Below are 26682 nucleotides of genomic sequence, written 5' to 3'. Positions count from 1 at the left end.
ACTCCTTTCTCTAAAGCCAAAATCCAAAAGTGAGTATCTTAGATGCAGCAGCCTGCAGCTCCCAACTTACTTCTGGCAACATACATACATACATACATGTAGTTTGGAGTGGAGTGAATGTGCGAGTTCTCATAATTGAAGTCGGAACTGTGAAAATGCGTTTGGGATGCACAAGGAAGTTATTAGTCTGTGTAAAAATTCATTTGAAATTCTAAATAACCACCATCTGTTAATTGTGTAGCTTATTGTTTGTCTCTTTTAGACTGAAGAATGAAAGTCTTGGTGCTTGGTGCCACAGGCAAAACAGGCCAGTTTCTAGTGAAGCAATCCCTGCAGCAGGGTCACATGGTGACTGCTGTGGTGAGGACTCCCAGCAAACTCACCATTCATCATGACAACCTGAAGGTACTTTCTGGCGTCATAGAAATTTCTGTATTCTGCAATTTACATTTGTATATTCCTCAAATTGGAAAATTATACTGCTTCGAATTCCCTCTATATATATATTTATATAACAACTTGCAGCCTGGTACAAACTGTTTCTTATACATTTATCAACTATTTTGCAGGTTGTTCAAGCAGATATTTTCTCTGCCGACAGCCTCGTGGAGCACTTTAATGAGCAGAATGTTGTCATGTCCTGCCTTGGTTTCCCAATAAGCATATTTTCTCAAGTTACTCAATATACAGAATCCATGAAAGCTATTATTGCTTCAATGCGCCTGGCAAAAGTGAAGCGAATTATCGCAATGACATCCTGGTACACACAAAGTGAGTCCTTAGACCATTATGTATTTGCAATGAATTGGAACACATTGGAATGTAACACATTATGTAAACACATCACGATAGAATATAATTTATTTTGATAGGTAGTGAAAATAATGTGAATGTTCTATTATAAATGGAGTATAGGAATTTCGAATGGAAAAATGTAGAATTTAAACACAAAAATGTGGAGTAACTCAGTGGGACAGGCAGCATCTCTGAAAAGAAGGAATGGGTGGTGTTTCAGGTCAAGACCCTTCTTCAGACAAAATAGAATGGACAAATTAGAATGAAAAAATAATTTGGATACCTACATGTCCCGGTTCAATTATTCAATGATACTTTATTGTCACATGCACCTAGGTACAGTAAAATGCTTAGCAGACCTCACCTAACAGTATACAAGTGTCACCATGTTTCTGGTGCTGATAAAGTTACAAAGGTTCACCAAAAGTCCTTTCTTCCATCCCTATCTTCTGCCTGCTGCCGCACATATTATGGAAGGAAACTGGTGCACCCGAAGGAAACCCACACGGTCACAGGGAGAACATGCAAACTCCTCACAGACAACACCCGAGACCAGGATCAAACCCAGGTCTCTGACACTGTGAGGCAGCAGCTCTACCAGCTGTGCCACTATGTTGACCCCTAGTTATATTTTCAAAATTTGTGGATGGCACAAAATTGGCGCAAGAGGGTTGGGAATTATTTTGAATGTGGAGGAAAACGGGAACAAACAAGGGAATGGCATTTGTAAGGTTTCCATTTATCAGGTGAGTAATTGACAAATTTAATGTGAATAAAAGTGAATGCGATTGTTACATTTTTGAAGGAAGAATACAGAGGCCACACCTCAATAGGAGTTCACATGGCTGGAAGAACAAAGGAATGGAAGAAAACTGAATGGCATACTGACAATTAATAGTGAAGGATATATGTGCGGTATTGCAAGTCTATCAGTGGCTGCAAACAAGCACAGCATATGGTGCATTGACTTTAATGGGAGTTAAGTAAATGGAAATGGCAAGAACTCACTGTTGTTATTTACATTTTCATTAAATTTGCAATTTGTATTCATTTATTACATTTAAAGACTAGATAAAACTGTTTTAGCCAAGCCACTGTCCATGGATATCATATGAAGTAATAATACCGCACAATAAGTGTCATCTGAAAAGTAAAGTTATAGTAGTGAGAACATTACTGTGTGAACATAAATAATACATTCAGCACAAACTATTAGTTCAAGGGAAATCTGAACACGCTGGAATTGTTCAGCAGTTTGGTCAGCATTATGGAAGAAGGATGGGTTAATATTCCATTTGAAATGTGATGTGAGAACTGTTCTTGACTAGTCATGGGGTCTTGGATGAGATAGCAAACTGGATACAAAACTGGCTTGGTAGAAGGAGGCAGAAGGTGGGAGTGAACGGTTACTTTTAGATTGGAGATGTGTAACTAATAGTGGACCACAGTGAATGGTGCTGGAGCCTTTATTGTTTGTCATATATATTAGTGACTTTGAAGAGAATGTAAGTTGGTGGCATAGTGGAAAGTGAGGAAGATTATCCAAGGTTATAACAGGATCTAGATCTACTGGGAAAGTGAAGATGGGGAATAGCTGATGGCACTTATCTCAGACATATGCAAAGTTTTGGGAAGTTAAAGAAGGCCAGGACATACCGAGTGAGTGGCGATGCCCTGTGGAGTGTTATTGAACAGCAAGATCTTGGGGTACTTGCACTGTTGCTTGAAAGTGTAGATGAAGAAAGGCATGTGGTACGCTTGCCTTCATCAACCATGGCTTTGAGTGTTGGAGTTGGGACGTCGTGTTACAGTTGTACAAAACACTAGATGGGCCTGAGTTGGTGTATTGTGTGCAGTTCTAGTCACCACACTATAGGGAGGATGAAATTGAGGTAGAGATTGTGCAGAAAAGATTGACAGGAAAGGTGTCTGGACTGGAGGGTTTGTATTGTAAGGAGAGATTGGACAGGTGTTGTTCCTGGAGCAAAGGAAGCTGAGGAGTGAGCTTATGGAGATTTATAAAATCATGAGGGGTAGATAGTTATAATCATGGGATTAACAGATAATCACCTTGGTTGACATTGATAGGTTGATCCGAAGGACTTGTTTCCATGCTGTATAAGTTCTATACATATATCTATGAAACCTTTAGTCTACAACGTTGACCCTCCTATCCTTGCTTTCTACTGCAGTCAATGTGGCTTAGAAATAATTCCGTGCCAACATGTGGTTTGTACATGTTTTTTTTATCGCACTCCATGCCCACAAAATATGTGCAGTAGTTTGGGTCTTACATGGACAAAGATCTCTCCTTCACCTCCTCCACCATCAAGCAGTAGTGGATTGCGAAATGGGGAGGTTGCACAAGACATAGATCTGAAGTAAGGGTAATACAAAAAGTGTTAGAGAGAGAGAGAGAGAGAGAGAGAGAGAGAGACCAGGGATCGGTGCACAGAGTAAGGTTGGGTATTCAGGTTGGGTATTCAGTCAGGTTTATTTTTTCTCTCTTACAAAGATACTTTTTTTGCAACAACGGTGTCAGCCAGCTCCCTAACCTGAGGTTGTTTATATTGTCACAATGCTGCTTTTATTTTGTTGGAATTAAAGTTCATTAATATAGCCTTAATTATGAAAGATGTCTTTGCCTTTCTCTATTCAGATTTCATAACTCAGCATGTTTCCTTATCCTTCCATTCATTTCTCATGAGTGTATTTACATAGTCCCTCGTATACAGAGACTCACATGATTTACAAGTATTTACATAGTATGAAAACAACTATTTACTATTCTATATAAATAATTTATTTAAATCATTTATACAAATAGTAATATATATATATATATATATATAAATGTTATTTGTATAAATCATAAATGATTTCTATAAATTATTTTTATAGAATAGTAAATAGTTGTTTTCATACTATGTATATGTGTGTGTGTATATATATGTGTATATATATATATGTGTGTGTGTATATATTACAAAGTATGACATCAAGTATTAACATAGTGCCCTTATATTTCTGCTATATTTGGTGATGATTCAAGTTAGTTTGGAGAAACAGCATGGAATCATGCCTTTTGGCCCATCAAGTCCACATTGACCATCGATCACATAGTGAACATAGAACATAGAAAATGGGTGCATTCTCTAGAAGGAGAAAGAGTAGGCCCTTCGAGCCAGCACCGCCATTCAATATGATCATGGCTGATCATTCAAAATCAGTACCCTGTTCCTGCGTTTTCCCAATATCCATTGATTCCTTTAGCCCTAAGAGTTAAATCTAACTCTCTCTTGAAAACATCCAGTGAATTGGCCTCCTCTGCCTTCTGTGGCCATTCACACAAGTTTTATCTTATCCCTATTTTTTCTTAAAACACCCTACATATTAGCGGCAACTAGCTGGGGCCAATCCTCCTGCAAACCCAGCCGTCTAGAGGAAACCCATGTGGCCACAGGGAGAAATCCACACTGAGCGCCTGAGGTCAGGATCAAACCCGGGTCTCTGGCACTGTGAATGAGAGCAAGATACCGTTAATACTTTTGCGGGTAGGCATATTATTATTGCACCCCTTTGTTTTTATTCATAACTTTGAGTTTATATTTTATTACCAACCATTTTTTGAATGTGGTTTGATTACGTGTGCTCGCATCACCCGGGAGGGCTGGTCCCCCAACTTAATATTCCACCTCTCCACCAATTCCAATATCGGTGGCCAGTGGTGGAGGGTGGAGGGGAGGGGGGGGGGGGGGGGGGCGCGGCGCTGGTATGGGTGTTGTGGGCTGAAGGGACTGGTTTCCAGAGGGCTAGTATGGACATTGTGGGCCAAATGGATTCTTGGGCTGGCAGCTCAGTCACTCAAGCCTGTTGTGCTGGGAGCTCACTCACTCACGGCTGGTGGGCTGGCAGTTGACACGGCTATTCCTTGAAATTCCATTTCAAGCAGGGTGCAAGGCCACCAAATTCAAGTGCAGTTTCTTACCATTTCAAGCAGGGTGCAAGGCCACCAAATTCAAGTGCAGTTTCATACCATTTCAAGCAGGGTGCAAGGCCACTAAAGACAGCGAGTCGTGACCTCTCCCTCCTCCATCTTGCAGAGACTGAGCCACGCCCCTCCTCCCCTCCCACCAGAAGGAGCATGGCCATCATGGCGCGATTGACAGGAGAGAGAATCTCAACATATTTTAAACACTAATAACTCTTTTATTTTTCATCGATGGGGAAAAAAACCCTTGACCTGCGCAGTGGAGTCTTGAGTAAGATGGCCAAAAATCACAGCCGTAAGTGGCAGCGTTTTTTTTTTTAAAATCAATATACAGAACAGGAAGTGGTCAAGATCAGACTTTTAGTAATCTAGATTATTTGTGTATGAATTTTTTCGCCACATACTTTGTGAAGCTAATCTTTTGGGTACCTTCCGCTCCCATAAGAATATCTTTCAGAACAAAGCACAGGCGATGTTTTACCAGTGTTTTTAATTCACAGATCAACGACTGCACCACCAACATTTGCTTGTCAATTAACTATCCAGTTGAATATGAACCTTGTTAATGTAAATATATGGTCTTGACAACAAAGTTGATCTTTGTAATTATATTTACACAATATTATGAAATTCAGAGTGTGGACAGGACTTGTATGCCCTTATATTTGGTAATTATCATAAATTTGATCCTTTTAAACACATTCCTAAGTAATTTATTTTGTGAAATAGGAATTTTAACCCCCTTAAAATGAGTGACTGTGGATTATAATTTCATAATAGATGTTAAAAATTGAAAAGCCTACATGTTGATTTACTGTCTTAAAATTGGAATCTCACGGGTTTGAGCGTCATCCCCCCTCCCAGTAGGACAAGTGATAAATTGTGATAGGGCAGCATGCTTCAAGATTTTAACTTTGAATAGAGTGTGCCAGCCTTATTGATCAGATAATATCTGTTATGTTGTAGTTGGACTACATTTGCAATTCTTCTTTCAGTTATTTCAATGGCTTTTTCTCTTCTCTTGAGAAGACTCTCTTTTTAGGAGAGTTTCATGAGTGCTCTCCATTTACCGCAATTCACCCAATGGGCTATTCTTCCAAATCTGAGGTTAGACAGTAGGCGATTTCAGAGATCAAAGTTAGACAAAATGATGGAGGAACTCAGCGGGTGAGGCAGCATCTATGGAGCGAAGGAAATGGACATCAGAGATCAAAGTAGTTGAGTCCAATAAAGTCAAGTTTATTCGTCACATACACATACGAGATGTGCAGTGAAATGAAAAGTGGCAATGCTCGCGGACTTTGTGCAAAAAGACAAACAAACAAACAACCAAACAAACTATAAACAAACAACCAAACAAACAACCAAACACAATCATAAACACACACATATTCTTTTACATATTAAATATTGGAAGGAAAAACATTCAGTAAAGTTAGTCCCTGGTGAGATAGGAGTTTACAGTCCAAATGGCCTCTGGGAAGAAACTCCTTCTCAACCTCTCCGTTCTCACAGCATGGCAACGGAGGTGTTTGCCTGACCGTAGCAGCTGGAACAGTCCGTTGCATGGGTGGAAGGGGTCTCCCATGATTCTCCAAGACACAAGGACACATAGGCACAAAGCGCTGGAGTAATTGCGGGTCAGCCAGCATCTCTGGAGAACATGGATAGATGTTTCAGGTCCAATGTTGTTCTTAGCAAAGGGTTGCATTTGTATTATTTCCAACAAAAGTCACTGATTAGCAGTGTGGAACAGGAATACACACCAAATTTATTGTACCTGCCTAGCCCTAAGGCATAAGGATAATGGTGTTTTCTCAGTGTTTGGCTGAGATGAATAATAGAAGATTGGATCATTTTGATCTAAATGCCATATCGGGTAGTGTTGGTCATCCACTGAACCATTAGAATGTTTTTCACAAATGTCTGATTTCATTAAATGTGTCACCTTCATACTTTACCAGAGTTGTGAATGGAAAAAATACTAGGTCCAAATAGCAACACTAATATGACACGAATAGTTGACTCAAACACAGCAGTACTACTTCCATGAGGACTAATCATTGTAATGAATAAAACTCTTATCAGGCTTGAAAAGATAGACACTGAGTTAATGGTTCCACTAATTGGGGTTTCTGGAACCAGGAGCTGCAATGCCAAAATGATGAGTCCAGCATCTAGGACAGAGAAGCGGTGCCTTTTTTTCAGAATTTACTTTAGAAATACAGTGCAGAAACAGGCCATTCAACCCACCAAGTCAGCGCTGACCAGCAATCACTCTATACACCAACTCTATTCTACAGAATAGGGACAACCTAAAATCCGGTAGGTCTTTAGAGTGTGGGAGGAAATCGGAGCACCCAGAGAAAACCCACACTGTAACGGGGAGAATGTGGAAACTCCGCACAGAACCATGGTCAGCATCTAACCCGGGCCTCTGGCATTGTAAGGCAGCAATTCTACCACTGTGCCACTCTCTATCGAAAGGATAGTGGCTCTTTCGAATCCTTTGTGCTGAACATTGTCACTGAGCGTATCCAATGGGAATAGATCTGGAAGTGTAGGAGAGTGGTGCTAAGGTAAAGGATCAGTCACAATCTCATTGAATGGTGGAATAGGTGTGGGAGATCAGTTTGACTATTTCTGTTTCTGTTTGTGTATTCTTATGCCACGGAAGGATTGTGGAGGTTTTTCAATCAAAGCAGTGTCCATGTTTTACAGCTGAGAGTGCACAATTGACCTCTTGGATGGTGCGGTGGCTGCTAATCCCCATGATCCGTACCTTACTGAACAACATGTATGAGATGGAAAATTATTTGACCGAGGAGTGTATGGATCTGGATTGGACTACAGTCAGGCCTCCGGAACTTCAGAATGCTCCAGAAACAGGTTTAAATCTTGCTTTTTCAATTCCATTCACCTCTATATAGGTTTCCCCCAATGTTGCCTAATTCCCATCTATGAATAAGCATCTTTTCACAAATTCATATGCTGTTCCCATAATTTTCCAAACAAAACAATGATTCTGTGATCTCGATATTGTTGACAAGCTTTAGTTTAGTTTTTTTTAGTTTGGAGATACAGCGTGGAAATTGGCCCTGTGGCTCGCCGAGTCCGCGCTGACCATACATGTGGTGTGGGCACAAACGGCGTCGGGAAGAAGAGGAAAAAGGTTCTGCAACGTGAGTTAGAGAGTATAGGAAGAAGACTGAAAAGCAGGACTTCTAGGGTGGTTATCTCTGGTTTGCTTCCAGTATCTCGTGCTGGTGAGGGCAGGAACAGGGAGATGGGGGATCTGAATGTGTGGCTGGGGGATTGGTGCAAAGAGCAGGCATTTAGATTTATAGACCACTGAGATCTCTGCTGGGATAGGGGTGACCTGTACAAAAGGGACGGGTTACACCTTAACTGGAGGGGGACCGACGTTCTGGCAGGCAGGTTTGCTAGTGCTGCACGTGTGGGTTTGAACTAAATAGCGGGGGGGAGGGGTTGACAAATTGGGAGTATAAAGATGGAGTTCAAGGGGAAGTGAGTACAGGAAAAGTTACAAAAGACTCCTGAATTAATGGGAAGGAAAGTTTGAGAGGAGATAAGAGAGTAAGTGGCAATAGTGTGAGTGGGAAGGTGAAAACTGGTTGAAATGTTGTTTATGAATGCGCGAAGTATGAGAAATAAAGTGGATGAGCTTGAGGCTCAGTTAGAGATTGGCAAGTTTGATGTTGTGGGGAATTACAGAGACATGGCTGCAAGAAGACCAGGGCTGGAAACTGAATATTCAAGGGTATACGTTCTATCGAAAAGACAGACAGGTGGGCAGAGGGAGTGGGGTAGTTCTATTGGTAAGGAATGAAATCAATCAATCCATCAATCAATCAACCTTTATTGTCATCTTGCAAAGCAACAGTTGTACAGTGCAAAATGAGAAGACGCTTCCCAGGGAATACCGGAGCATCGCACATGAAACTTAAAACATTTCACACATAATAACAATAAAAACAATCCAGTCCCTGATGAAACAGTATAAATAGTTAAAAGCAGGTAAAACAGCAACATTAAAATACAGTAATTAAAATGTCTAGGGCAGCTGATTTGAGTGGCCAGTGCCAGAGTTATTAAAATGTCAGTGCAAAGCTGCAGAATCAGGTGACTGTGAGTACAGAGTGACTGTTTAGCAGCCTCACAGCCTGTGGCAGGAAGCTGTTTAGCAGTCTTGTAGTCCGGGCTTTGATGCTACGGTATCTCTTGCCTGATGGCAGGAGATCCAGGTGTGTGTGGAGGGGGTGCAGTTTGTCCTTGGCTATTCTCAGAGCTTTTTTCAGACAGCGGCTCTGGAACAGTTCTTGTACCGAGGGTAGGGAGACAACAATGATCCTCTCTGCTCCCCTCACTACCCTCTGCAGAGCCTTCCTGTCTGAGCAAGTCCCATGCAAGGGCTGACATAGAATTAGGAGATGTAGTGTCAGTATGGATAGAACTGAGGAATTGTAAGGACATAAAGACCCTAATGGGAGTTATCTACAGGTCCCCAAACAGTAGCCTGGATGTAGGGTGCAAGTTGAAACAAGAGTTAAAATTGGCATATAGCAAAGGTAATGCTACGGTTGTTATGGGAGATTTCAACATGCAGGTAGACTGGGGAAAATCAGGTTGGTACTGGACCCCAAGAAAGGGAGTTTGTGGAGTGCCTCCAACATGGATTCTTAGAGCAGCTTGTATTGGAACCTACCAGAGAGAAGGCAATTCTGGATTTAGTGTTGTGTAATGAACCGGATTTGATAAGGGAACTCGAGGTAAAGGAGCCATTAGGAGGTAGTGACCATAATATGAGAGGGAAAAGAGAAAATCGGAAGTGTCAGTATTACAGTTAAACAACGGGGACTATGGAGCGATGAGGGAGGAGCTGGCCAAAGTTGACTGGAAAGATAGTGGAACAACAATGGCAGGTATTTCTGGGAATAATACAGAAGGTGCAGGATGAGTTTATTCCAAAGAGGAAGAAAGATTCCAAGGGGAGTAAGAGGCGACCGTGGCTGACAAGGGAAGTCAAGGACAGTATAAAATTAAAAGAGAAGCATAACATAGCAAAGATGAGCAAGAAGCCAGAGGATTGGGAAACTTTTAAAGAGCAACAGAATATAACTAAAAAGGCAACAAAGTGAGAAAAGATTAGGTACGAAAAAGATTAGGTACGAAGGTAAGCTAGCCAAGAATATAAAGGAGGATAGTAAAAGCTTCTTTAGGTATGTGAAGAGGAAAAAATTAGTTAAGACAAATGTTGGTCCCTTGAAGACAGAAACAGGTCAATTTATTATGGGGAATAAGGCAGACGAGTTGAACAGGTACGTTGGATCAGTCTTCACTAAGGAAGACACACGCAATGTCTCAGATGTACTAGTGGCCAGAGGACCTAGGGTGACTGACGAACTGAAGGAAGTTCACATTAGGCAGGAAATGGCATTGGGTGGATTGATGGGACTGAAGGCCAATAAATCCCCAGGACCTGATGGTCTGCATCCCAGCATACTTAAGGAGGTGGCTCTAGAAATCATGGACGCATTGGTGATCATTTTCCAATAGATTCAGGATCAGATCCTGTGGATTGGAGGGTAGCTAATGTTATCCCACTTTTTCAGAAAGGAGGGAGAGAGAAAACAGGGATTTAAAGACCAGTTAGCCTAACATTGGTGGTGGGGAAGATGCTGGAGTCAATTATCTATATTACTAAATCTCTGATCTTGACCGCTTTTGGCCCACTGTGCTGCAATTTCCGCCATCTACGGCCGTCATTTTTGGCCACCTCGCACAGAGCCCCTCTCCGCCTTTCGGGTGCGGAGGATTTTTCCCATCAGAGATATTAATGTTTTTTAAAAATTCACCATTCCCTCTGCTGCCCCTGCTGGAGGGAGGGGGAGGGACTGTAAAACCAGGAAGTGGTGTGCCTCACTTAGTCTCTGCAAGATGGATGAAGCCAAGGGTCACGTCTCTCTGAGCTCTGAATAACACTGAACAAATGTCTACACAACTGTGAGTACTCTTAATGTGGTTTGAAAATGAAAATATGGTTTGTATGAAGTAAAAAGGCACTGCCTGCAAATAGTTGTTTGGGTGCTTTGGCTTGAAGTTGAAAGGCACTGCAAATGGTGGTTTGAGTGTTTTGGCTTGAAGTTGAAAGGCACTACTTACTGCACATGGTGGCTTGGGTGCTTTGGCTTGAAGTTGAAAGGCACTAATTACTGCAAATGGTGGTGGGTGATTTGGCTTGAAGTTGAAAGGCACTTCTTACTGCAAATGGTGGCTTGGGTGCTTTGGCTTGAAGTTGAAAGGCACTACTTACTGCAAATGGTGGCATGAGTTGTTGAAAGGCACTACTTACTGCAAATGGTGGCTTGGGTGCTTTGGCTTGAAGTTGAAAGGCACTACTTACTGCAAATGGTGGCTTGGGTGCTTTGGCGAAGTTGAAAGGCACTTCCTACTGCAAATGGTGGCTTGGGCGCTTTGACTTGAAGTTGAAACGCACTACTTACTGCAAATGGTGGTGGGTGATTTGGCTTGAAGTTGAAAGTCACTACTTACTGCAAATGGCGGCTTGGGTGCTTTGGCTTGAAGTTAAAAGACACTACTGCAAATGCACTTACTTCCTGTTTGCACTGTATATTGATTTAAGATAAAAATGCTACCACTTATGACTGTGATTTTTGGCCATCTTACTCAGTCCCCCCCCCCCCCCCCCTCCACTGAGCAGGTGCAGAGAACTCTTCCCATCAATGAAAAATAAAAGTGTTATTAGTGTTTAAAAAATGTTGAGAATCTCTCTCCTGTCAATCACGCCCTGAAAGCCACACCTTTCCCGGTGGGAGGGGAAGGGGTTATAAAACCCGGAAGTGTGGGTGAGGCTCAGTCTCTGCATGATGGGGGAGGGAGAGGTCGTGACTCTGTCTGAGCTGTGAATCAACTGAACACACTGACTGTCTACTGAACTGTGAGTTTGGTGTTTTGTGTGGTTTTATGGTGGTTTCACCCTGCATGAAATGGTATGAAGCTGCATTTGAATTTGGTGGCCTTCGACCCTGCTTGAAGTGGAATTAAACTGCACTTGAATTTGGCGGCCTTGTATCCAGCTTGAAGTAGTTGGAAACTGCACTGAATTTGGTGGCCATGGATCCAGCTTGAAGTGGTATGAAACTGCACTTGAATTCGGTGGCCTTGCACCCTGCTTGAAGTGGTTGGAAACTGCACTTGAATTCGATGGCCTTGCACCCTGCTCATAGTGGTAAGAAACTGCACTTGAATTTGGTGGCCTTGCACCCTGCTTGAAATGGTAGGAACATGGATTTGAATTTGGTGGCCTTGCACCCTGCTTGAAATGGAATTTCAAGGAATAGTCATGAGTCAACTGCCAGCCCACCAGCCGTGAATGAGCTGCCAGCAGATCAGGCTTGAGGGAATGAGCTGCCACCCCAAGAACCCATACCAGCACTCCAGAAAGCCCCCCCACTGTCCACCAATATTGGAATTGGTGGAGGGGTGGAATATTGCGTCGGGGGACCAGCCCTCCCGTGTGAACATGGGACCCAACGGGTCCCACTTAGTCTAGTAAAAGATAAAATAGCGGCACATTTGGATAGCAGTAACAGGAGTCAACGAGATCTGGGTGTCCTTGTACATCAGTCACTGAAAGTAAGCAGGCAGTGAATAAAACTAATGGTATGTTGGCCTTCATAACACGAGGAGTTCTGAGTGTGGAATTTTCTGTCTCAGAAGGTGGTGGAGGCCAGTTCTCTGGATGCTTTCAAGAGAAAGCTGGGCAGAGCTCTTAAAGATAGCAGAGTCAAGGGATATGGGGAGAAGGCAGGAACGGGGTACTGATTGTGGATTGTGGATGATCAGCCATGATCACAGTGAATGGCTCGAAGGGCCGAATGATCTACTCCTACACCTATTGTTTATTGACCAGCGATTACCGTACATTAACACTGTTAACTAGTGAAGTATCACTTCACTAGGCAGTGAAGAAAGCGAATGGTATGTTAGCATTCATAGCAAAAGGATTTGAGTATAGGAGCAGGGAGGTTCTACTGCAGTTGTACAGGGTCTTGGTGAGACCACACCTGGAGTATTGCTTACAGTTTTGGTCTCCTAATCTGAGGAAAGATTAGCCATAGAGGGAGTACAGAGAAGGTTCACCAGACTGATTCCTGGGATGTCAGGACTTTCATATGAAGAAAGACTGGATAGGCTCTGCTTGTACTCGCTAGAATTTAGAAGATTGAGGGGGGATCTTATAGAAACTTACAAAATTCTTAAGGTGTTGGACAGGCTAGATGCAGGACGATTGTTCCCGATGTTGGGGAAGTCCAGAACAAGGGGTCACAGTTTAAGGATAAGGGGGAAATCTTTTAGGACCGAAATGAGAAAAACATTTTTCACACAGAGAGTGGTGAATCTCTGGAATTCTCTGCCACGGAAGGTAGTTGAGGCCAGTTCATTGGCTATATTTACGAGGGAGTTAGATGTGGCCCTTGTGGCTAAAGGGATCAGGGGGTATGGAGAGAAGGCAGGTACAGGATACTGAGTTGGATGATCAGCCATGATCATATTGAATGGCGGCGCAGGCTCGAAGGGCCGAATGGCCTTCTCCTACACCTATTTTCTATGTTTCTATTTTTCTATCCTACACGCACTAGGGACAAATTACAATTTTATCAAGCCAATTAACCTGCAAACCTGTACGTCTTTGGAGTGTGGAAGGAAACTCTCGCGGGTAACGGGGAGAATGTACAAACTCCTTACAGCCAACACCATATTCAGGATTCAACCCGCGTCTTTGGCACTAAGGCAGCAACTCTACCGCTGCACCAACAAGCCTTTTTCTAAATTTGGGAATTAGATCAATTTGTACAGTTCCTATCAGTGACTGCTGTGTATATTTTTCACAATGGTCGCAGAATTAAAAAATTAAATTCTACAACTGTTTGAGAAAAGGAGGTTCTCTTCCCTTTTCTCCTTATTTGGATTAATCAAATCTGTACTTTAGGCTGTGTATGCCATACGTAAGAAGAAGAACCTAATCTGCAACTATCTCTCAAGATTTTAGACTATCCAAATAAGGAAAGTCTCCAGGCATCTCTCGTCATTACCCTGAGGATCTTGTAAATCTCAAAATGCTTAAGGGGCTGTCCCACTTGGGCCACCTAATTGGCGAGTTTAGAAGAGTTTGAAAAAATGACATGTTGAAGACCTCCTTCGACTATGTTGAAGACCAGCTTCGACTGACTACGACTAACTTCGGGAAAATTGGGCACCGAATAGTGGAGAGTGAAGATCCTTCGACCTCCCTTCGACTATGATGAAGACTATCTACAACTACCTTTGACTACCCTCGATTGCTTACGACTAACATGCTGACCTACTACGACTGAACCTACGAACAAAAAAGGATCGTTTTTTTCCATGGCGACTTTTTTTACTCGCGGGCATTTTTTAACATATTGATAAAAATGCCGCGACCTAGCTGAGGCCTCGAGTACGCGGAGACCACTCTCGAACATGAAGGAGAGTTACGAAGACCTCCTACGACCTCGTGGTGACCATGTTGCGAGTATGAGTCGAGGGCAAACTCACCAGAACTTGCGGATTAGGTCGCCCAAGTGGGACAGGCCCTTTACCCTTCTATCCTAGGAACCATACAAACTGATGCCACAGTGTCTCTCAGGTAACTACTGCCCATGTTACTTACTGTATAACTGCAGCATGACAGCCTTACTTTTGTAGACCAGCCCTTTTATTTTTGTGTTTTGATTACTTGTTGTAACTGCAGATTTCTGCATCTCAGTGGACCAGTACCTTCCACTCACTGACAACTTCTAATGTTTAGTTTATTTATTGTCACGTGTACCGAGGTACAGTGAAAAGCTTTTGTTGTGCGCTAACCAGTCAGCGGTAAGACAATACATGATTACAATTGAGCCATTCAAAATATATTCTGTTTTGCTCTTTCCCACCACCAAAGACAAAAGGTTGACATTTATCTGCATTATTCCAGTCATCTCATCCACTTGCTCAACCTATTTGAATTATTTTGTAGAATTCTTGTGAAACTCCCTGCTCATTTCTCCATCTTTCTTTGTTTCATCAGCAAACTTGGATGCATTCTATCCTGTCAATTCACCAACATAATTTGTGTACATTTTGCATTGCTCAGAGCTCTAAGGTCATCCAATGACAACTGTAACTAATGCATTGAATTCTACCCTAGAAGTGTTTATCTTTTAAATGGATATTCCTGCATCTATCCACTCAGAGCAGTAACAAAGCTCAAAAGGTTTGCACATTTTACAGCAAATGCAGAACATTTTAATGAAACTGAAGTAATAGAAATATGCAGGTGAGCTGGATCACTGCTGGATGCTCTATGCATGGTTTGGCACTCTTTCACCATGTGCCTGTGCATGAAGTGTGAGTGGGCATAGTTCCCACTGATTACAATCAATAGAAACTTTAGGTGTCAGTTAATGAAAGGGCTTGATGATAGTAATCAAGGTATTCTTTATTTCATTGAATCTCTATAAGTGATATGATCTCACATTTTTTTCAAATTGTGGGCTTTAACTAGGAATCACCAATTCTGTCAACACACTAACCATCATGCAGCCTAAATTGATTTGCTTAAAGACGTTTTATTCAGATCTTTTACAAAGGCATTTTAAATCCAATTCCACCAGCTGTCATATTCGGATGGACTATTTTGAGAGATGATAATTTATCACTGGAGTTTGACTGGGAGAAAACTGATTTTGTGGTAACAATTCATTAAATTTCTGGCTGACGTGGTCATTTTATCACAGCAAACTGGCAGGGAACTGCCTGCATCAGATAGGTAATCTACAGTATCACCTCATCTTGCAATGTGTTTGAAATCCATGCAAACTAAAATGGAGTGGAATGTGAAATAAGTTATGGGTCTGATCCTAATCACTTTAAAGCTGGATGTTGTGGGATAATTTTTCCACTGAAGTCAACAGACTGAATTGTTGAAATTTTGGCCCGCTGAGAAGAGATAATGAATTCTGCTGCATAAAAGTGGCATCTGTTGCATTTTCAGATACTCATAACATCACCGCGGATAGTTTCAGACCTCACACTCTTTTCACACTCACTCCTTCATTTGCATTGATGAATGTCATGTTTTGCTGTGAAATGTTAATTCGTTTTGCTGTACTTTACTAGGAGCTTTTCTCAAGCATAATCAAGTGTATCTCATTGACAGACTTAAATTCCATAATTATTTTATCTTTTTTATGTTGGGCATCCATCCTTTGTGTTCCGAAAAAATGTACCCTAGGTTTCCAATGCCATCCTGTGCTCCTTCCCATTTTGAGCAGCCCTGGGCCAGTGACACAGTGAGGAAGCGACACTTTTTTTCCAAGGCGTTTTTGAGAATATCCTTGAATCTTTGCTTCTGCCCACCAACTAAAGCTGTGATGGAGTTCAGAATATCTCAACTGATTTATTTTTACTTTATGAGGGTTCAATCAAATTTAGGAAGGGATGAATCAGTTTTGTGCTGTTCTTAAGTTCTTAAAAATTAAACTTCATTGACATCAGATGACGAAGCAATACTACAGTTGTTAAGAAAGGGTTCTGAAATGTTCTTGATAGCTCACCTGCATTGATATTATGTGATTTTTGTATGTTAGCAAAACACATGTGTTGGTGTGCTCTACACATGGACAGGATTGTCACCCATATGTTAGATTCAGCAATCAGAGAAGCATTCGCTGGCACTGCAACCTTGCACTGTGAGAAGCACCAATGTTTGATTCAGTTTTGTATGTAGCACATACAGGTACTTCTCATAAAGACTCATTCAATGCTCTAACACAATTTAAATGTCTTCTTCAAATTATATGAATATCTTGTGTTTGACCGCGATTTCCTCAAACTTTGTTTTTTTGACATGGCTAAACTGACAATTAGTTTAGAGAGGAGGAACTTATTTAAACATTTATGTGCGAGTGTTCTTGAACGTTTACTCTTGCTACTAGTCTGCAAATTAATATGCCCTGAGCCTGAATTACTGCCCCATCTGGGCAAACAGGACAATATAAGACATTCTAGAGATGTTCTGATTGCACTTACGCAGTTAAGATTGGATTAAGAAAGGTCACCGAGAATATAAATGCGGATGGGAAGAAAAAGTCTGGTAATGACAAAATGGAAAGAATAAAAATGAACTATGAAATAAAAGAAACAAATTAAAACTTGACATATCCACTTGATGCTTAATTTAGGGTTTGGGTTCAGTTTAGGGATCCGGTGAATATTATGGTGCTCAGCTCAGAAATGAGATAATTTATCATTGGTAATACTTGGGATTACAAAGAGAACATTTGTTCCATTTACTGCAGAATGTTTTTACTGTGTAGCACCCATTTACCTTTAGTTGAACCACAAAGATGCGCAGGGCAGGTTACGTTGGTTGATTGGAATTCCTGCTGTGAGCTGTTGGTACATAATTTGTGATGGAAAATATCGTTATTGTTTCTTCAATGAGAAGTGTTTCAATATTGCCACAGCTGTACTCAGTTGCACAGCCCTGCATTGTGACACGGCCTTCCTGTTATTCAATCCTGTGTAACAGGAAGGTGGGAGCAAAACAACTGCCCACCATAATACTGAAAGAACCAAACCCTGCCTCTGGCTGTCAAAACCATTCAGAAATATTTGAAAACTTTACAAAACTATTAAATCAAACAAATTAAAATAGATTGAAACACACTCAAGCAATTATAAATGTAGGATCTGTCACTTCCTAATGCCTCCCAGCAGTTCCCCATTGACATCTGGGAGAGAACTTACTGCAGCAGGTCTGAGCTGGCATAGGTGCTTCAAGCTATCTGTGCAGTACATCTACTCTGCTATAGGGCAGCATAAATGCAGTTGGGAAATTGCCTGCAGTCTCCAGAGTTACTTTATATTATCTTGCATATGAAACCACAGGCAGCTCTGCATGGAAAGGGAAATGTGATTGTATGCGGCTATCCAGGATCAAATCTGTGATTTAGAATCTGGATTTGCAATTCAATTAAATAAATATAATATTGGCTTCTGGGTTTTGGATCCCTAAGATGACTTTAAAAAGGAGAGTGGAAATTGGAGGTGTGCTCTATATTCAATGACACACCACTGATTTTTTCCCCCCTGTATCTGGTCAGGAGTAGCAGTAAAATACATTTTCCAGCTATGTGCAGAAGCCAGCAACTTGTGTTGTTGATGCTCTTCACCCATTCTTGAGTCAGACAGTGACATCGAGACTCTAGTGTTGCGATGTGAATGAAGATGGCTGAATGTATCAACGTGGGTTTGAAAGTTCCTTCCACACAGTTTATAGAGGTGTCAGGTTGCTGTAGCCTGTATTTCTTGATGTCTGTATTTCAGTGTTTCTTGATTTTTGAGATTCTCTTTCCAGAACCAGGGGCCACAGTCTTAGAATAAAGGGGAGGCCATTTAAGACTGAGGTGAGAAAAAACCTTTTCACCCAGAGAGTTGTGAATTTGTGGAATTCCCTGCCACAGAGGGCAGTGGCCAAATCCCTGCCACAGAGGCCAAATCACTGGATGGATTTAAGAGAGAGTTAGATAGAGCTCTAGGGGCTGGTGGAATCGAGGGATATGGGGAGTAGGCAGGCACGGGTTATAGATAGGGGACGATCAGCCATGATCACAATGAATGGCGGTGCTGGCTCGAAGGGCCGAATGGCCTCCTTCTGCACCTTTTTTCTATGTTTCTTTTCCTCTTTGTTTCCTCAATTCTAGCTTAGCACATGAACGAGCATTGCATCTTATGCAGGAACACCACACAGGGCAATCTGGTTCTTGTTGTTCCTGGTGGTGTATGTCAATGTTGAAACTCTGCTGGGATGGTCCAAAAGAGTCTTTGAATCTCTTTTTCTGTCCACCACATGATCAGTCGGCTCTCCATAAAGCAGCTGCTTCAGTGTTCTGCTTTCAGACAGACCAGTGGTATGAATATTGATTTTTCTAACTTCAAGTAACCCTTAGTTACGTGGTACCCATGGTAACTGCTTTTATAAGGTGGAGATTGACAGATTCTTGATCAATAAGTGTGTCAGGGGTTATAGGGCAAAGGCAGAAGAATGGGGTTGAGAGGGAAAGGTAGATCAGCCATGATTGAATGGCGTAGACTTGATGGATGGAATGGCCTAATTCTGCTCCTATCACTTATGAACATCCCTTCTAATACATCCTTCCAACGTGATTAGTGATTCTTTCAGCAATGTGTAGATGATGGGGAGGTACGTCTGGAACAGAATCTGTGCGTCTGGAACCTTGTCTTGCCACTTGATGGGAGGTTTTCCTACAGAGAGCAGCCATGTGGAAGTGGTTCAGCTGCTTGTTATGTCTGCTGTACACTGTCTACGATTCACAAGCATAGAGCAACTCCCTTTACAAATACATGGTTGGGGTAGCTGAGGTGGAGAGCTACAAAATGGTTTTGTCCAGATCTTGGATTCAGTACAGGAAATGGTTAAATTGCCCCATTCTCTCAGGAAATGTTGGTTTCCTGAATTAACTACAACCATGATTAAGGCACCAACTTGCTATGACTTTACTATTCATGTCAATGCATTTGAGCAACCCTGAGCTTTCAATTCCTACGTGGGTCATTACCGCCGGGCTAAGTTGTGCGGCATCTTCTTTACACAGGTAAAGTTGAGTAGGAAGGAACTAGAGATGCTGGTTTAAACCGAACATAGACGCAAAAATTGGAGTAAATTGAAAAAGACTCTGCAAAAACATGAACAAGACATATGTGCAAACACAATTGGAAAACTTGGTGGTGCAAGAGTTGGTCTGTTGCTGAGGCAGTATCGAGGTTGTGCAGGTCTTGTCAAGATCCTGATATTTGTAGGAAAGTAGCTGTTCCTGAATCCGGTGAAGTGAGCTTCAGTACCTCCTGCCTGATGCTAGATGCAACGAGGGTGTTGCCCGAAAGTCAGGGATCCTTGATGATGAATGCCACCGCCTTGTGGCAGCGCTTCATGTAGCTCAGGGGTCGGCAACCTGCGGCCCACGGGCCGAATCCGGCCCGTAACACAACATCATCCGGCCCGCAGGCACATATATATATTTTTTCCTCAATCATCCGGCCGGCAGACTTCCGTCATCTCTGGTACCTGGAATGTTTAAGAAAGAACTGCAGATGCTGGAAAAATCTAAGGTGGAAAAAAATGCTGGAGTGAGTTTCTCCAGCATTTTTTTCCACCTCCGGTACCTGGAAGGTAATTTTTGAACCGAGGGTCAGGTGAAACACTGAAAAAGTACTGCCCATTGCTCTGCGTGAGGCCGGTCTCCTCCTCCCGGGCCCAGGCGCGGTGACGCAAGGAGGCCTGCGCTGGCGGCTGCAATGGCTGAACGCCGAGCTCTGGCTGTACCGCTTCCTGCGCAAAGCCGCCGGCACAGCCGCACACCTTCTGTGTCTGGGATTCACTGTCGGGATTGGGGTTGTCAGTAGGCCGGGGATGAGCGAGTATGATATTTGAGCTCAGTGCTCCGGGTGGCATCCTTGAAGGGGCGGGATCCATGTGTACACGTGATAGATGTGGCCCGCCATCCGCTCACAGACATGTGTCCTGGCCCCTTGGCAGAAAAGGTTGCCGACCCCTGATGTAGATGCTCTCCAGGGTGGGGAGGACTGTGCCCATCCAAACACGGAGAAACACAACCAGTTTTACAGTTTGTAACAATGTATCCCTCTTGGGATCACACTGTCCTGAGCCAACAATTGGTCTATCAGGAACCACCCTGCCTGAGGTCATCTTTTGCAGGCCCTGATTTGTCCTGGTCTTTAATTGCTCTAGTCCCCCCCCCCCCCCCCTCCCCCCCTCCTCCCCCCCCCCCTCCCCCCCCCCCCCCAAATCAGTCTGAAGAAGGGTCCTGACCCCAAACTTCACCAATTCATTTTCTCCAGAGATGCTGCCTGACGCGCTGAGTTACTCCAGAAATTTGTGTCTATCTCAAGCACAAAGAGGTGTTGATTAGGAAGTATATCCCAAAATGCCCAAAAATGTAGTACGGTCTATCTGAGAAGCCCTCAGGTCGTGTGGCACAGTGAGGAAAAATAGGAATGAGCCATGTCTGTATAGTTCCTGAAGGTAGGTGAATCTAGCTAAGTTAATCACTGGGGGAATTGAAAGTGGGGACGTGTCTCGCAACATTGTTCAGTCGGGCCTCGGGGTCAGGTTGTGAGGTTGGCCACTCCCGCCAGTTTGAGTGCTTGTTCAGGTTGGGCTTTCAAAAGGCTGGTAGGTCACTGGTTTCTCCAATAACCTTAGGCAGCGGTTTTGGAGTCAGCAGTCAGGCCTCGCCGGCTCAGTCGCATCCTCCAACAATCCTCCATTGCGCTGGTTGTGAGACATTTTTGTTTCATTGGGATATGGAGTCGTGCGGTTCAGGCCGGAAGGCTGCAAGACTCGTCGGTCATGGTAGGCCTTGTCCTAGACATCGCTGGTCGGTAGGGTTGTCAACTTTCTCACTCCCAAATGAGGGACCAAAGGTCAAAATAAGGGACAAATTCTCGACGGCATAAAGTACAGAAGGCCTTCGTCAAGTCAACACTGACGGGCTTAACCCACGTCTTTTTTTGCTTCCCATTGTTGTTACAGCTGCACAGTCTTTTCTTTTTTGCAGGTTGATCCATTTTGCAGGTTGATCCATATTAGCACATGCTAAACCGACCGAACAACACCAGACGTTACTGAAACTTTTTGTTTTGTCAGGAATTGGAAAAATATAGCGTACAACTGATGCGCATAAAGCAGCCTGTGATTGGATGATAGGTGAATCACTCGTGCGTGGCGTCAACAGCACATGCAACACAAACGCACGATGTTGTATCAGATCTAGGATCTGTCTGTAAGTGTGCCCTCTGGTGATTACAGAATACAGATGCTCCTCGACTTACGATGCTTCAACTTACGATATTTCGACTTTACGATGGTGCATAAGTGATGCACATTTAGTAGAAACCATACTTCGAATTTTTAATTTTGATCTTTTCGACGAACCAGGCATGCATCTGATGCACGGAAAGTGACAGGACGTCAACCAAATCACCAATTCCGGGCAATTCGTTGACCAACTTGAGCAAGTTGGCCCGGGTGCTGGACTGCACACAAAGCCCAGCCGGTGGGCCAGCTGAAGAGTTTTAGAACATAGAAACATAGTTTTGGCCGCATGATGTTGTGCGCAAAGTCTGGTGTCCGGGCCAAAACTTCTCAGCTGGCCTGCCGGCTGGGCTTTGTGTTCTGCTGCACACGAAGTCCAGCACCACATCCAACTCATGAACTGATGATGGGCCATGAGAAGGATGGGTGGTGTTGTCGGCGGTAAACGAAGGTCTGAAGGTCGGACAGCTGGCCGGGCTGCTGACTGACGGAGCCGTGAGCGAGGCGCTGCGGCTGCACTCCATGGGCTGCACTACGTCGGGACGGGTGAGGCAGGGCCGGACGGTCCCGACAGTCCCCTCGACCTGAGTAGTAGCAGTCAAATAAGGGTCAAGGATGGTCCCGTATGGGATAAACCAATTTAGCCCAATATACGGGATGTCCCGGCTAATACGGGACTGTTGGCAACCCTGCTGGTCGGGTCCGTCTGAGTTTGGGAATGGGGTTGGGAGATCAGTTGTTCCTGGTAGACGGAAGATTTTCAGACCTGGAAGTAGATTGACCTGTAGTTCGAGACACAAGTAACTGCAGATGCTGGGATCTAGAGCAAAATACTAAGTGCTGGTGGAACTCAGCAGGTCCGGCAGCATCTGGGGAGGGAATGGGCAGGCGGCATTTCAGGTTGGGACCCTTCCGAATGGAGATGGGTCCTGACCCAAAATGCCTCCTGTCCGTTCCATCCCCAGATGCTGCCTGACCACTTTGTGTTCTGACCTGTAGTGTGGTTTGCTGATCTTACCGTACATGGCAGCCTTGCCAACAGCCTGTCTCGTCCCTTTCTTCTTTTTTTGTTTTTAGTCTGTTTTTACTTGTATGTTTTAGTGTATCGTTAGTTTTTGTATTATGTGGAGAGGGTGGGGCGGGACTTTTTTTTATCACTTCCCTCGACGGAGATGCGACTTTTTCCGTATCGTATCTCCGTCTGCACTGTGGCCTAACATAGGCGGTCCCTATGTTAGGGATCGACTTCGGGAGCTCCAACCGCAGGAGCTTCGACCGGCCCGATCGCGGAAGCTTCGACCGCCCTGACCGCGGGAACTTTGATTGCCCTGACCGCGGGAGGAATGGAGGAAAGAAGGTATAGGTTAGGTACAGTGGAATGTGAGGTCGCCAAAAAAATAAGATGGACGTGCTGCCTGCACTGGTGAGGACTTGGAGGGAGTGCCGTGAGTGCAGTGATCTCAGTGTTTGCGGGGACATAACTCCATGAGGACATCCCGGAGTCTAGTGCGAGGGTGGACGGCTTTCTGACTGTTTAGGCGGGCAGGGACTGCAGAGAGAGTGACAGCGGTCGTTACAACTTTGGTCACATCACGGTGAAGTAGCGTGTGTGTGGCCCGGACATAGAACTGATGGCTGTGGGTCTCCGCTGTGTGCCCTGGGGATTCTCACACGCCGCTGTGGTGGCTGTTAAAGTCTATGTTTAATCTTTATGTAGTTTTGTATCTTGTTGCTTTTTTTTTGTATGAATGTATGGCAAATCAAATTTCACTGTACCTCGGTACACGTGACAATAAAGTACCATTGATCCATTGAATGAACTCTTGTTTTGAGTTACTTGACAATGTCTAGAGTTGGCGCTGGCACTAATTATCTATCTAATAGACACAGGGGAGGAGACTCTAAATATGACATTATATCTCTGTCAATCAGAGATGGAGAGACAGGCAGAGTTGCTGGTAGAACTAAAAATACCTCTGAAATTTAGACTGACTTTTTAATCAACAGGTGAACTATGAAAAGGACAACATTTTGATCATATCCCCTGTAATCTTCTCTGGCCTTCAAGGACATGGCAGGAGAGCATGAAGATGATTCCTCAGATGTCCTTATTTCCCAAACATGCATATCACAGAATGCACATTCACATAAATGCGTAGATCCACTTAGTAAGATCATTCACAATATGAGAAGACTACGAGTAGACTATGACTTCTTCACACCCTACTTCCTGTCAGGACTCTATCCTGGCTCAGCACTTCAACTCCCCCTCCCATTTCGAATCCGACCTTTCTGTCCTGGGCCTTCTCCATGGCCAGAGTGAGTCCCACCGTAAATTGGAGGAGCAGCACCTCATATTTCGCTTGGGCAGTTTACACCCCAGCGGTATGAACATTGACCTCCAATTTCAGGTAGTCCTTGCTTTCTCCCTCCTTCCCTTCTCCTTCCCAGCTCTTCCACAGCCCACTGTCTCCGCTTCTTCCTTTCTTCTTCCCGTGTCCCCCCCCCCCCCCCCCACCACATCAATCTGAAGAAAGGTCGACCCGAAATGTCACCTATTCCTTCGCTCCATAGATGTTGCCTCACCCAGAGTTTCTCCAGCATTTTTGTCTACCTTCGATTTTTCCAGCATCTGCAGTTCTTTCTTAGACTATGAGTAAAAACTTGTGACAAGAATAGTTCAACAAAATCGACCTCAGTGACACAATCCTGTCCACTGATTTGGATACATTATAAATTGGAAGGCAGTTATGTTTAGAGATATAGCGCAGAAACCGGCCCTATGGCCCACCGAGTCCATGCCGGCCTGCGATCCCCACACACACTAGCCTACAAATAATAGGACCAATTTACAATTATACCAAGCCAAGTAACCTACAAACTGGTACATCTTTGGAGTGTGAGAGGAAACCGGAGATCCTGGAGAAAACCCACGCCGGTCACGGGGAGAACATACAAACTCTGTACAGATAGCACTCATAGTCAGGATCGAACCTGGGTCTCTAGCGCTGTAAGGCAGCAATTCTATTGCTGTGTCACTGTGCCACCCTTTGTATGTATCCATGTATTCTATGGATGATGAGTGCACCAATAGTAACTCAACCATGTGCACTACTTTGGTTACGAGATTTCTTCCTGGCATCCTAATGAGCATTTGTGAAACCTGTGAGTGGGCATTGTTAAGGCTCATTAATCATTAATTTCAACACTTCATTTCTTATATCCTAACAAGAATTGATCTAAAATAGTGCGTAAATTGCATGTGCATATTCTTTCATAAAGGGGTTCTACATTGTGTGTATTTAAAAATACTATGGCATCAATGATTTCAATCCTAATTCCTCATTATGCCTTTCATTAGTCTACTTTTTTTAAATCATTCCACTGATACAGTGCCTGCAAATGAATCGCCATTTCTTATTTATTTATCCTTTAACATTTTTTTTCTCTAGATAAAGAAATGTTAACTTATGGTGGCTACTTTGTTCCGGATCAGGATGGGAATCCCATTGCAAATGCAGTGACACGGGGAGATGTTGCTCGCTTCATGCTTTCCCAGCTTAATGAGGATACGTGGGTGAAGAAGTCTGTGGCCATGGTAACAGTGTGAAATATAAATTCCTACAATTTCCCAGCAGAATCCTTAAAATGGTTCATCTAAACAAATAAGAGACTATTATTAACAACAAAAGTATTAACATTTACTTTTAATTCAGAGATAAATGATTAACCTAAGAACTCAGTAGTTATTTTCTTTCATCTCTACTTTATATATGAATAGCTTTGACTGCAGAATATCATATGGGTGCGCTTAGAAATATCGAGCATCTATTTGATTTTCTCTCTTGCAATATTTAGTGGATTAGTTCATTCTATGTAAGCAGAAAACTGCACAGAAATTGAGAAGATTTATATAAAACTTGATTTTACAAGCATTTTTCAGTGGTTGACTGTATTAATGACAATGTTAGTAAATTTGCAAAGGATTTGGATGTATTCAGAGAAATTTTTTTTTAAATAAAGGAAATAAAGTTGTAAGTAATGCAGGTATGCTTAATCTCAACCTGAATGTATAATCTGCATCAACCTGATATTGTTTTTGGAAACTCTGGAATGATTCTGCGTCAGTGCATTGTCTAACTCAGAATAAAAAAAAGATGAATCAAATAGAGGATAATAGTAAATCGCAATGGATTTTGTTTATATGGTAACTTGTAAAATAAAGTATTTTATGCATTCAAGATGAAGGTTGATTGAAATGTGTACATTTTTGTTTATTTTTGAATCCAAAGAAAACTTGCTTTATACGTAACTGAATTGTATTGAAAAACTATTAGTATTGTTTTATGAGTTATTATAATCTACCTTTTAGATGTGAACCCTCATTTAAATTGAAATATCTAGTCGGGACCAGAAAAGGACAGCAATAATATAAGGTTTGCAAGTTAAGATCAGGTTGTATTTTATTTGGGAGACACAAAATGCTGAAGTAGCTAACCGGGTCAAGCAACATCCCTGGAGATCATAGATAAGTGATGTTTCAGGTCAGAACCTGTGTTCAGACTGATTGCAGGGATTGGGCAGGCCAAAGCATGGCAGGTTAATTTTTATTTGGCAAGTTTAGCTTAGTCCTAAGTGGAAACTGCTCAGCACTGACGTTAAATTTGGAATGCAAGAGAGTGTGACTGTGTGAACTATTATTTCCCCAGGAAAGCACTCTGGGTCAAGCGAAACAGAGAGATGGATAACAGCATCAATACTACGTTGTAACATGACACAAAGGCATTTCCCTTTGCAACAAATATTGTTGCAGTGTTAACGTATTTGAATGACTGTATTAAAAAAAATCAAAAAAGACAATGTAGTATCCGAACACTAAACTGCTACCTTACTCTGTGCAGTATTAAAGAAAAACTGGAAATATTCAAGT

At 42.9% G+C, this 26682-nt stretch overlaps 1 protein-coding gene across 2 annotated transcripts in view; it reads left to right on the top strand.

Annotated features, from left to right (window-relative positions):
• The window catches only part of LOC116975415 (flavin reductase (NADPH)-like), a 38335-nt gene extending 12336 nt beyond the window's left edge, over positions 1-25999 (top strand). The window contains exons 2-6 of one of the 2 annotated variants that reach the window (XM_033024515.1): positions 263-405; positions 570-771; positions 7508-7675; positions 15888-15920; positions 25199-25999. In XM_033024515.1, coding sequence (XP_032880406.1) covers positions 271-405; positions 570-771; positions 7508-7675; positions 15888-15920; positions 25199-25362 — 702 coding nt within the window. In that variant the 5' untranslated portion in view covers positions 263-270 and the 3' untranslated portion in view covers positions 25363-25999. The remainder of the gene's footprint in view (positions 1-262; positions 406-569; positions 772-7507; positions 7676-15887; positions 15921-25198) is intronic. The other variant, XM_033024523.1, reaches the window with a different exon arrangement.
• Positions 26000-26682: the final 683 nt, after the last annotated feature.

Source organism: Amblyraja radiata, chromosome 1, assembly GCF_010909765.2.
Source record: "Amblyraja radiata isolate CabotCenter1 chromosome 1, sAmbRad1.1.pri, whole genome shotgun sequence".
In the NCBI taxonomy this organism is placed as follows: domain Eukaryota; kingdom Metazoa; phylum Chordata; class Chondrichthyes; order Rajiformes; family Rajidae; genus Amblyraja; species Amblyraja radiata.
This window is presented reverse-complemented; position numbering and strand designations above follow the sequence as displayed.